The following is a 13149-nucleotide window of genomic DNA, read 5'->3' as shown; positions in this document are numbered from 1 at the left end:
TATATGCACATATATATGTAAGCTACACGAGTTCTCCCACCTCCAGAAGTAAGCTTCCAGTTCCAGTATGCAACTGTGCAGTGTGCTGTACGTTGTATTATCTAGGGATATACTTTAAGTACACTAGAAGATATCTGTGATAAAGCTGCTTTACAAGCCCCACCCAAACAAAAGTATGCCATATAATTAACTTTGACAAAGTTCATATCCAGGTATTCTTTAATTATCAGATGTAACAATCCAGCAGTTCCCATGGACTTGGTCAATTTCCCTGTGTAAATGTTTCATAAAGAAAGCAACATGTTTAAATTGCAAGCTTCATGTAATAAAAAACATTAAAATTATATCTATAAACTTTAGAAAACGTTGCTCTGAAGAACAGTATTAGAGACACACGGGACAGGGGTTCTTAATACAGTGTCTTGACTATGGAACCATTAGAAGATGGCAAGTGCCTTAGAAAAGAGAGATTAATTTCAAATACTGTTGAAGCACAACACAAGTCTCTTGTTCTGGGGCAAAAAGCAAGAGGAGTTGTACAGCCCCCAGGGGTGGGCAAAATCTCGATAGTGAAAACCAAGATGTGTGAAGTCTGCAACAGCCTTAGAAACAGGACACACCTTCCTCCCTCCCCAAGCTTTGCTAACAAAGGAAAGACATCTTTTCACATTTCAGTTTATTAAAAATGGATACCATAAACAAGACCTGTACAAAATAAACCTCAAATTGCCTAGAATATGGTAATTGCCCAGAAATTGCCCAGAATATGATGAGAAGTTATCGTCTTGGGCCTCCTCTTCCTCTTCCACGACCTCGGCCTCTGCCACGGCCTCTTCCACGGCCTCTTCCAGCAACTTGGCAGGTAAAAGAAAAAGGGTAAATAAAATGAGACTGCGGAATACTTTCTTTTTGATTAAAACACTCTGTATTGAGCATAATCACCACACTGCTTCCCTGTGATAAGGCATTAAGTTAGGTATTCAGTCTGTTAATGCTCAGTAAGTTTCAGCCAAGATTTTAATCTTTTGTGTTAGTTCTTCCAATATACAACTTCCACAGACTACTGGCCTTAGCTTCACTGCAGAAAACAAGGGCATAAATAGTTGGCTGCTCCCCAGTGACTGTGTAATCTGACAGGAAACCAGTATTCCCTTTATATGTATATATATGTGTGTGTGTATATATATATATATATATATATATATATATATACACACACACACACAGAGTCTTGTTTTTTAGAGAGAAATGCAAATTTTGACATGCTGTGAGATTCCCAAGCCCATCCTGTGTCAGGCACCATGTGGAAGGTCAGCATTCTGAAAGGATCCCAGTATCTAACAGCTCCTACTGGAGTTTTGCCTCTGCCAATTGCAGATGTGATTCTAAGGCAAAGGTCTTGACTGTGTGCTCCCAGTTTTAATTACTGCTATTTAATTGTAAAGAGAAGACAGAATCAGAGGACAGTGCAGGCCACAAGCAACTCCTGAATGTCATATGATCCATAAAGTGATGACATGCTTTGCATCTCCCTCTCCCAAAGAAATGTGACCCACCAGGTTGCAAGGACACTTTGCAAACTTTAGATTATTGGTTCATTTCAAACGTGTTTGTGAGTGCAAGGCTCAAAAAGATACTGAAAACTCTGGTGAAGTGGGTGGCTCTCTAAGAGACAACCACTGGCACCCATATTCAAGGAGCAAGCTGTGACAATTATTCTGGGATGTAGGTTAAAAATGCAGAAAAGACAGAAGAAGCAGAAACACAGGACAAATCTGACTTAAGCAAGGTGTCATTATATTGCTGGTAATACACTGATCCTGTAAAATCCATGGAAGCATCAACCCCATCTGGAGGATGACAGCATCAACAGGGAGCTGTGCTTACCAAGTGCCAGCACACCTGGACCAAGGCACATGTGGCACACACATCCCAGCCAGTATCCTGCCCTTTCCCGACCACTTGCCAAGGACAGAATCAAGGGTTTTACACTTCTGAAGCCCAAAGGCATTTATGGATTAAGGCAAAGCACAGCACAGCTTTGGTCTGAGAGCGCTTCCACACACTGTGGATACAGAGAGCATCAAATGAAGGTAACTGGGCTGCTTTCCCCAAAGCTGACACCAAGTAGGGATGTTCCTGTTCACACCATGTCGTGAGGTTTGGGAAAAATGCAATCCAACCACAAACATTGCTCTGAGTGGTGAGATTGTTTTTAATGAACTTGAGAGGAACAAAGCCCCTTTGGGAGCTTTATCCTTATTCCCTATCACGGCAGCAGCTGCAGCGCTCACACTTGGTGCTGCACAGCCGAGGTTCTTCACCAATACAGAACACCCTGCATGCCCACACAGTTCAACACTAATCACAGGAGAAATGGTACAACATGATTTTGGAGCTCAATTAGCTTTCACTTACAGCTCACTGTTTTTAGAACACACAAGATTAACTAGTGGGCAAAATATATACTGCTGCTGATTTCCTGTGGTTTACTGGAGACTCATCTTCAACAGTGTGGATTAAACTCGAGTTACAGTCTATACTGTTAGGCTTCTAAGTGTGGGAACTCAGAACGTCTCTCAGACATTTTTAGAGGTTCCAGGCCTTGGTCAGAAGCATTTTAGATCCCGGCAGGCAGCTGGAAACAGCTGTGATTTTGAGTTTGAGCCATGGAATGAATTACCAACTTTGAGGGTGGAACAAGCAGTCACAAAGGGTTAGATAGTATAGTAAAAGTTACAAAACAGAGGGGAAAGTTTTTTAGTATTGTACAGGGGAGTTTTAGCACATGTACAGGGGGGTTTTTACTTTGTACATGGGGGTCAGAAGTTCTAAGATGGAGGAATGTAGGCCGATCCTGTTCTTCCTCCTTCTTCTTCCTTACCTCCATGTTCTTGGTGATGTTGGCATTCACAGATTGGTTTAGAGGAGAAAAACACTTGGCAACGTAGGTAATAGGTATTGGGGAATAACTGTAAACATGTTATACGTAATATATCTTATAAAAGATAGCAGCAGCCCTGGGTGGGGAGGGAGAAGAAGACACTGGACAGTGAGGGTGTCAGGAGTGTGTGCATCCCTGCCTGGGCCGCTGACCAAAGGGCTGCAGCCCGCAAACAGAATCTGTTAGATAACTCGCAATAAACTGCCTTGAGACCGAACATCAAAAGACTGCAGAGTTTTTCTTTGGAAGCACGGGTTGGAGGAGAGACTTTACCACCATATGAGACCCCAGACCAAGCCCAGGGTTCTCACATCTAAGGAGAAAGATTTTTATTCAGCCGCACTTTGGAAAAAAATATCCCACAAAGAGTAGAAGAGCTAAGACTGGAACACTACTAGGAGCCAAAGCTGGAGATGTACTCACTGGAATACAGCCTCGATTCCCTCAGGTTCTCAAGTCTCTCAAATTCATAGATACCACCTTTATCCCCCATCAAATTTCACTGAACCATTCAACACCATTTGAGATACTGTCCTATACTTATTATCTGTGTGAAGCTCCCCATACAAATTGGGGAAACAGAGACATCTGGAGAAGAGGAAGTGTAAATCTCTTTGGGTGCCAACCGTAAGACTCAGGTTAAGACTTATTCAAGCTGATAAACATTTACATTTTTAAAAATAGATGCATGAAAAGCCATAACACTACTTCATGTGAATGAAGCTCTGCAGATGCCCAGGAGATAGGCAAGGCAGACTGAGCCAGTGCTCTGTCAAACCCTCAGCGATGAAGGAATTTGATGCCAAATGCAGATATTGACAGATTCAAATCAGACGCCCTGAGACTCACAGAACTAAAACGCACACAAAGGCAGAACACAGACTAGGAAAGCACAAACTCACCTGCTTCTCTTTTCTTGGATTTGACTTTTGGTTCAACATCCACTAGCAAAGTATCCAGAGGCAAACTGTCTGGCAGAATGAAGTAGCGGATGTTGTTCCCTCGAATACTCAGCGTCTCCAGCTGTACGGGCTCTCTGTTCTTCAGTGTCATTTTCACTGCTTTGAGATGTGTGTTCATACTGACATCCACTCCTGAAACAACACAAGCCTCATTTCAGGGATAAGGTCTCTTGTGGCTTGTTTTTAAGTACACACATGAAATGAGATTTATCCTGTTCATCAACACCTGCTTCTACTGCTCTTTAGCCTGTCACAGAATGAAATCACATCTCTTTTCTCTCTTGAATTATGGCAGTTACCATGAGAGGCCTTTAGTTCCTCATGGTGAGAGATCTTTATCCAGGTCCTGGCAATAGCTGCTTTGTAAATAATTAAAATAACTTCTCCAAACAACAAATAAACTACTGCTTATTACAGAAGGCGAATACTAATCTTTAGTCCTTTAAAAAATAAGTAAAATAAATCTTGGAGGAGGAAAAATAACCTGGGTCATTTCCTTTTTCTGTAAGCCTTAGGAGAATCCAACCACAAAAGCAACATTTACCTTCTGATAAAATACATTCAACACCAGAGTGAATTCTCTATGAAAGTCCATAAAATACCCCACAACAAGAAACAGCCACTGTGGTTACAAACTCTGAGAACAGCCAGTACATATGACTTGTATGGAATTAGTACTGTGCACACTATGCTGTGTTATGCACAATTCCAAACTGGAAAAAACCATCTCAGTTGGATGCATTTACTGTGTAACAGCTCTGAGAAGCAGTAAAAAAACCCCCAGAAGTTTTTATTTTGCATATGCAGAGCTTTAGGTGAGATCTGACCTCCAGCTATGAAGATCAAGATGACAGTGACTTTATTTTCTGTCCTCTCTCCCCCCTCTTGATTTTACACAGCTCCAACCGACCCAGTCCCTTGGCTGGTGTGAGGGGCATTACACAAAACCTGCGCCTCCAGCCCTGCTCCTGCCCTGGAGCTGGGAGGATGAGGATATTGTGCAATGTTTTTGTGGATTCTTAGCAGCAAATGAGAGAGGCTTTGCTAGACAATTAAGCGTGAAAGAGCAGTGAGGTCAGGAAATCAGCAGTGTTAGCTTCCCATCTGGCTGGGTTCAGCAGCGTGCACTGCCATTGGGAACCAAGGTGGTTCACTCAGCTCCAATAAAAACTGATGGACCTGGCTGCAAACTAATGCCAGTTTTGAACTCTGCCAAATCCCCACAGATTGCTGTTGGCCAAAAAAGTACCTCAGCAATCCTCTAGAATAAAATTCAGACTTAACAAGAGCTGTAACTTTTTATTTTCCAAGAGTGCCTGGGCAGAAGAGCTTCTGAAAGCTGCCTGGGGGTGAGTTTAGGAAGGCAGATGCAGCGGCTTCCTCAGCTCAGCTGTGAAGGTCTGCCTCATTAAACACAACGTGCCCCACCTGCATCCCTCCTGCTGTCTCCAAGCACAGCTCACAGAACACTCAGAACAACGTCCCTCACTGAGGTTATTAAAGCAAACAAATTCGCTTGCACATGTTTTAATACCTGAGAACTACATAATGAACCCTTCAGAATTCTCTGCAACTTTCAGCTCAGTGGTACGAAGAAGCACCTGGTAATCAGGAATTCCTAGGAACCCACAGGACAGACCTCTGGCAGCACCGGGAGAGCAGATTCTCTTGGCCAGGATTCCTCTTTGCCCTGTATCCCACACCCGGCTCTGCCGTTCTCAAACCTGCCTCTCATGCAATCAAACATATGCAAATATGCATTTCCATCTAGATCTGCCTTAAAACGTGTTCAACAGAAATAATTTACTTTATTTTTTAGTCTACATGCAAAATTTAATCAATTTCAGACCACATCAGTTGGAAAAGGCTGCCCAAAGAAGCTGTGGATACCCCATCCCTGGCAGAGTTCCAGGCTGGATGGGGCTTTGAGCAACCTGGTCTACTGGAAGTTATCCCTGTGCTTGGCAAGAGAGTTAGAACTGGATAATCTTTAATGTCCTTTCCAACCCAAACCATTTTGTGACCGTGCTACTAAAATTCTAAGAGACTACCAAGCAAGGTTTGGAAGAGTTCACTTCCTTCCCCCCGAGCAGGCAAAGCTGCAGCTGGGCTCAGAGGCTCCCAGCAAAACCTTTAAAACAAAGAAATCTCAGTCCACCAGTAGTGAATGGACTCACTCACTACTAAACATCAAAGACAATCCGTGACCCACTGAATTTCCCAAGTACTTTTGTGGCTGCCTATGGAGTGGCTGGTCACAGCTCCCAGCTGTTCCCAGCGACCCCCAACAATATCCAGACACTCCTGCAACACAAACACACCTCGCCCTTGCACACAAAGCTCTGAGTTACAAAGCCCATCTCCTGCATTTCCCCGTGCTGGTCCCCGCAAGAGGGAGCACAGGACAAAAAGCTCATCCGAGCCGCGGCTGTAAACTGTCTGCCGAAAGGCAGCGGGGCAGTATTTGCTGCATCCTGCCCTACCTGTGATCGTTCCGTGCACCTGCGTCCCATTCTTCAGCTCAATGGTCACAGTCTCATGGCTCAGCTTCATTAGAAACCTGTGAATTAAAAACGCCTTTTAAAAACTCCAGACCCGTTCAATCCCACATAAAGCCGTACGCGTTCGACAGGCAGCACCAAGCAGCTCGGCATCCTGAGCTCCCAAAGACGGCGCTCCGGGATTCTGCTGGGGATGTTCAGAGACACTCCGCGTCCTGCCCAACCACCGGCAGCTGGGACGCCTGAGTGACACACTGCCGGATCCAGCATCCACTTCCAGGCGAAACGGCCATTATTGTACAAAGACGGAACCATTTTACAAATCGTTACAATCCCGGGAAAGCAACGCTAACGCACTCCGCGGCGTTTCCCTCCAAAAATGAAAGGCGGTGGGAGGAGGGGGGTGCTTTGCCGAGCGACCCGCGCAGTCCCGGGGCGGGAGCGGCCCGGCACAGGGGGCCGCTCCCGCCGGGCCCATCCCGGGCCGCTCCCGCCGGGCCCATCCCGGGCCGCTCCCGCCGGGCCCATCCCGGGCCGCTCCCGCTCCCGCTCCCGCCCGCGGTGGCGGGAGAGCGCGGGGCGGCCCGGACTGCGCGGGCTCGCCCGGCGCTGCCGCCGCGGCCGGGCGCGGGCAATCCGCCTCCATCCGCCCCTGCCCGCGCCCACCCGCTCACCTGACGAGCTTCATGGCGGCGGGCGGGCGGGCGCGGAGCGGCGGGCGGGAGCCCCGGCGAGCGGAGAGCCCCGGGCGAGCGGAGAGCCCCGGGCACGGCGCGGCGGAGGCGCCTCTCGGATAGGCCGCGCCGGCCGCGCTCGCCGGGACGCTGCCGCGACAGCGCCCCCTAGCGGCCCGGAGGACCCGCGGCGAGCTCGTGCAGCGCCTGCTGCCGCCCCTGGGGGGAGAGGGCGGGGAAAAGGTGAGAGGATGGAAAAGAGGGACGGGGAAAAAGAATGGGCATGGTGGGAAGGAGATACGAATAGGAGTGAGGGGACTTGGTCTATGAAAGCCTGGCTTTTTGTAAGGTTTGACAACTACCAGCTTGCCGTCCTTAATTAAAAATAAATGTTAGAAAAAAAAAAAAATCAAATAGTGTACTTCATTTTAAACCTGCTTTGAGCTTTACAAATAGGAAAAGAAATCCAAGGCCTAGAACCTGTAAAGCACTAATTTATTGTGATAAAAGTTACAGATTCAGGATCCAGAGCTGTAATAGCAAGAATTTTCACCTATTGGTATGGCCAATAAGGCACTGAAGTGCCCTTGTGAGGAAAGAGACAGAGAGCCATCGGCCCTGAGCAGAGGTGACCCTGGGGATGCAGCGCTGGAGCACTCCAGCCACAGGTGCTCCAGAGAGAGATCCAGCCATGTCTGAGAGGAGTGAACATCTCACAGTGCCCTGTTTGAGTGATGGTTCCCACCTGCAACAACGAGCACACACAAAACTGAAGCAGCCTTCAGGTGTGAAACAGCTCCTAAAGAACGATTTGGGAACAGTCTGCTCCAAAGTACAAAATGCACTGCAGACAGCAATGTAGAAAAGCTGAACATTTTATTGTATTTGAAGAGTAGTACACCATTTGTGATTTTAGAAATACAGACTCTTTGCAAAGCACTGAAACACAGGTGCCTTCCAACTTCCAACTTCTAAAACCTACATTATTCTAAGTCTTACAAACCTTTTATATTAGCAATTCAAGTTTGGTCTTTGCTGCAACAAGTTCGTTACCAAAGATGCACAACTCAGTTCTAGGCTGCAAGACAACTGAGCCAAGTTTCAAACTCCACCTGCCATTGAGCCACCAGAACCATTGCTTTCAAATATTGAGTCTATGATGTTCTTATACTTTGTGCCCATGAGGGAGTTCACCTTTGAAAATTTTAAGTTAGGAGGACTTCCTAGTTAGCCACCAACTGGTATTTTTCCATTACAGCATCTAGAAGCAAACTGATACCTTGCAAGTACTAGTGCTCATAAACAGGTTATGTTTACACAAAACCCAGAGAGGCCTCCAGAAACATTCAAGGTTAAAATGAACAGTTGCAAAAAGAAGAAGAAAAGAAAAAAATCTGTACATATTTTCAGTCATGACACAAAGGAACACTGGAGTATCAGTGTTTTGTGTTCTAGCTTCAATAATGACACCTGTGCTAGCCCTAGTAGTATTCTACATTTTTGTCCCTTCCCCCCATTTAAATTTTATATTTGCAATCTGAATATACAGCTGTACTTACAGGAAATATTAAACAATGCACAGCGCCTTAAGCAAGTTCCATGTCTGGTTTTGAACAAACCATATAAAATAAGTGACAAAATAGTTTAAAATTGGTCCTTATTTTTATACAGCTTGGAAGCACTAAATTTAAAGACACACATTAACCAGCACAAATTAGTCTGCAGTTTTTTTCCTCCATTTTTTTTTTTCTTAAAAGAGTGTATTACAGTATCATGCATGAAAAGCAAGCTGCTGCTCCCAAGCAGAAATACGGAGTTTAGACTTACTGCTTTCTTCTCAGGCTGTTATTCCTTCTTTCATAAATTATTTCAACATAACCAAGGATAGAAGCAGCTGACTAGCAAAACAATATGAAGTTAATCTTTTATGTTGTGACCCATTCTTAAAATAATGAAGTACTTTGGAACTTTAGCATAAGGAAGGTTGAATAAACACTGCAAAGGACTTTTACATTCTTTGATTTTGTTTACATCTTCAGAAATAAAATTCTACATTTTAACTCACTAACTACTCGATTTTCATATGGAGACTGTAGTATTGAAACAGTGCAAGACATTTGCAACTTCAGGAACATCCAATTACACTGCCCTTTCACCCAAACAATGATTAGCAGAATATTGCATCAGTTCTAGATAAACAAGACAGGACAAAAACCTCATTTTAGAATAGCATTAGGATTCATAAATCTTTCATATTTAGTGAAAAGAATCCACACACAAATATGCACGAAGGACTCCTTAACACAGACTTTATCACAACAAACGTAATCCAGCTGTAAATCTGGACCAAGACTTTTTATTGGTAAGAAGCCATATTTGTTCAGAGATCCCTATCAGATGTTCCATTAATAATGCTTCAACATTTGGGTATTTTGAGACATTAACGGCATCAAAATTCTCTCCTGTCAAGGCCAAAAAACCAGCTGAAACAACCCAGGTGGAGCATGAGCTTCAGCAGTCCACTTAAGCTCCAAGGCATTCCAGAACCAAAAAGCTGGCTTTTGTCTTTGCACTACTCCAGTAAGAGTGGAGCCCTGCCCACTAATGCAATATTCCAAAGACCATTGCAACTAAGACTGTCAAGTCAGGTCTCAGTTGAAAGCTACCACCACCACAGGACACCGTTTCCTTACCCCTGACCCCTCCCCCATTGCCAAGGAAGAATGTTCATAAGAGCATTTTTTGGTGTGGAAAGCAGGTCAGTAGAGACTCCAAGTGTGGCTTGAAGAATCCTCAGTACCAAGCCGCTTTCCACACACACAAATTCAGTCCATCTTCTCCTTCTGGACCAGCTTGGGTGCATCTACAAAATCTTTGCCGTTGTAAAGGATGATAGCAAAAGTTCCAAAGCTGGCACTTCCCCAGAAAAGCACATAGGCCAGTGTCTCAGTCCATGTATCACCTGAGAAAGAGTCAGACAAAGCTTTTAGCTCATTATCTCCAATTAGCAGACAGTTTTACTTTAGGACAAATGCAAATATTTCAAGCTCTCCCTCAGAAATCTGTTGTCAAATGAAATCAGAAGTCTTCCACAGATCTTCCGTTTCCTTGCCTTGGAATATTTGTATTTGCCACACAGTTCTTGGAACACATTGAACAGAGATCTGTGGAAGTCAGTCAAGAACTCTACTGGCAATAATGTAAAAAAATTCAAGGCAAAAGCAGGAGGCAAAAACCCTTCACCACTCCCAACACAGATTTAGATTAAAAGGAAGTCCATCAGAATCAGGCTTATGCCTGTATCTGACCGCTCCGAATTGTCTTTCTGCCCAAAATTAGACAGGTATTCCTCTGGGGCTTCATCCAGCCTATGATAAAGCTACAGGTCTACCAAGGTGCATCTAGATTTGGGGATAATTAACTGTCCCTTAATTGACTTCTACATGAGTCTTAACACTGTATTCTACAGCACCTAAGATTTTTCCACACTAACGATACAGTGCTAAACCTCAATCTCCAGAGCCATGTTCAAGCACCTTTTAGAATGACAGAGAAGCAATTCTACACTGAACAGTTATTGTAACCATTTACACAAAGTTCACAGAGAAATAACCCAGTCTTATAAAATTAAATTCAATAGTGACTTACCAGCCATTAGCAAACAAATAATGCACATGGAGAAAGCAACCACCATAATAATAGGCAACTGAGGAAAGAGAAACAGAATAATCACTTGATACACCAGTAAATATGTTCCTTAATTTCCTTTAAGATGGGTAGTACTGTAAAGCTATTTACTTGCTTTGCTTCTCAATTCACCTGCATTCAGGTACAAATAAAAGTTTGGACAGTTCCAAAATTTGGAAGACTGTATTCAATAATTATATTTAAAACTGAAATACACTTCCTGTGCATAAATGAGAGGTTGAGGCTTATGCTTTGTTTAAAAAAAAAATACACCAGTTAAACCCCATTATGTTCCCAAATGCCATTTCAAAATAGAAAGATAAGGTGAAGAAAAATGAAAAAAATGGGGGTTTTGTGTTACAGTCTATGCTTCTGCAAGAAGTGCGAGAAAAGAAGTCCACAAGATTCTTCTGTATAAGGAAACACTCATTGATAGTGACTAGTAGAATTTCCTCCCTTCCACCTGGTGAAGCACATTTGAAAAAAAGCAAACAGTAGTTTTTCCAATACCTCAAGGACACTCCATTTTCTGTCAAGGGAACAGTCTGGGTTTAGTCCTATAAGCAGGTATCATAGAAACATTACCAGATTACAGGGATGCTTCATGACTAACAGACAAGTCCTACTCAGGCAAAATGAAGCCAGGGACTGAATTGTTGTCTCTCCTATTACAAATAAAGTCTCCATACTCACAGCTAAGAACTTCCAATCCTTCTTGACATGTAAAGGACTAGCAGGTTCTACTTCATCTACTGAATAATTTCCAAGAAAAAGATCAATCGCATCCTGGAAGAGAAAGGGAAGGCAAGAGTTCGAATGCATAGTAATGTTTCTCAAATACATTTCCCCATGGTTAAAAGCTTTACTTACTTGTCTAAATCCATCAGAAAAGTTGTTTTTGTAGTAACGTATTAATGAGTTCCAGCCATCCATTATTAAGCCCCACTGAGTTCTCTTCCCAGTTCTGTAAAAAGAAATTGTGAAACATATTTAAAATAGATGTATGAATTCAGGACTATAATTTCAGATTTACATTCTGTCATTATCTGGATGTGTACTACCTTAAATGAACACCTGCATATGAATACATTTATCTAGTGCTGCCTCTGCGTTATTACTACACATACTTGTAACAAAAGTGTAAACTGAAATAACACTTCTTTCCATCAGACAATATAGATGTGCATCTTTATGGCACACCACCTTGGTTTTAATTTCCAGATAGCCTTTACTTTCATATAAACACAGCAAGGAATCTGGAGATGTTAGTATGACTTTTTACCAACTGAACCCTTGCAAAAAACTCATTTATAGCCTAAGTCCCAGATTAATAACCTTCTCAGATATGAGGACTTGAAGAAAATCCCAAACACACTCAAAAACCCAGAAGGCCCTTACAAGAAATGCTGACTTGCCTTGTGTAATCGGTCTTTAAGGCACCAGTTCCAGCATATTGTTTGGCACAAGCATTAGCATTATCAGCCCATGCTGTGATTAGGAAAACAATAAGAAATATTAAGGAAGAATATTACAAATATTATATACTCTCTACAGAGAAAAAAATAATTGTTTGAACTCTAAATACCCTACCATTTTTGTAGATTTTCTCAAAGTCTGCCTGCTCTTCAATTCTCTGTCCCACATGCAGAACACCTAGTCTCTGGAATACAAAGCACATTGAGGCTTGCTAGGAGTTTGATAGAAAAATTAGGATTTGCTTTCAAAAAAAGCTGTTTTTATTAAACTTGAGTCTAGTCAATGCAGCTCAGGTAAGTAGTACAGTAACTCCACTATGCAAGCTCTTACGGAGCATTCAAGTTACATTTCCATTCCAAATGGAAAGCCCCTCTCCTCTTCCAGCTTGTCAAAGAAGAGTAAAACACGTACCTGAAGCTGGGCCTGGAGAGACCTGCGTGCTAACAAGCTCTGGATCACATTGGTCCGATCCAGGCAGTCCATGCAGTTACTGCGGAACGTTCCTTCCTGCTGAGTCACAGTTTTACCCTCCGAGTCAACTAGAAAGTAACTAACACACACAATACACATATTTAGAGATAACTGTCCATATAAACCACATGTTTTCACAAGTAAATATCCTAGGAACCAAACCACAATTGTCCTAAGCATTTGATGAGCACTCAGCCATGTCTTCAAACTTTGATGCCTCCCTGAATTCTTGCCATGCTGAAAAACAGCACCAATGGATGAGCATTTTGCAATCTCAGGGCAGTATTCACTCCTACCATTCAGAAGGCCAGTGAGCAATATTGAGTTATATGCTACCGGGAAGAACAACTTCTGGTGCAAAATTGGGGACTTGTGGGTTTTTTTCCTTCCAGTTATTTTAGTGTCCCAGCTCTACAGATTTGAAAATCATTAGT

At 43.3% G+C, this 13149-nt stretch overlaps 2 protein-coding genes across 2 annotated transcripts in view; both read right to left on the bottom strand.

Annotated features, from left to right (window-relative positions):
* Nucleotides 1–201: 201 nt before the first annotated feature.
* On the bottom strand, nt 202–7222 carry SNRPD1 (small nuclear ribonucleoprotein D1 polypeptide). Its single transcript, XM_021553259.4, has 4 exons — nt 7082–7222; nt 6390–6466; nt 3847–4038; nt 202–854 (listed from the first exon to the last, which is right to left on the bottom strand). The coding sequence occupies exons 1-4, from the start codon at nt 7093–7095 to the stop codon at nt 778–780; spliced, it is 360 nt and encodes a 119-aa protein (XP_021408934.1). The 5' UTR covers nt 7096–7222; the 3' UTR covers nt 202–777.
* Nucleotides 7223–7938: 716 nt separating this feature from the next.
* The window catches only part of SACM1L (SAC1 like phosphatidylinositide phosphatase), a 28920-nt gene continuing 23709 nt past the window's right edge, over nt 7939–13149 (bottom strand). Inside the window, exons 14-20 of the mRNA XM_021553222.3 lie at nt 12656–12794; nt 12359–12428; nt 12184–12256; nt 11639–11732; nt 11462–11554; nt 10730–10787; nt 7939–10043 (exon numbers count right to left, since the gene is read on the bottom strand). Coding sequence (XP_021408897.1) covers nt 9907–10043; nt 10730–10787; nt 11462–11554; nt 11639–11732; nt 12184–12256; nt 12359–12428; nt 12656–12794 — 664 coding nt within the window. The 3' untranslated portion in view covers nt 7939–9906. The remainder of the gene's footprint in view (nt 10044–10729; nt 10788–11461; nt 11555–11638; nt 11733–12183; nt 12257–12358; nt 12429–12655; nt 12795–13149) is intronic.

This window comes from Lonchura striata, chromosome 2 (assembly GCF_050655825.1).
Source record: "Lonchura striata isolate lonStrDom1 chromosome 2, ASM5065582v1, whole genome shotgun sequence".
NCBI lineage: Eukaryota > Metazoa > Chordata > Aves > Passeriformes > Estrildidae > Lonchura > Lonchura striata.
The sequence above is the reverse complement of the archived record's forward strand: the minus strand, read 5'-3'. Positions and strand labels throughout refer to the sequence as shown.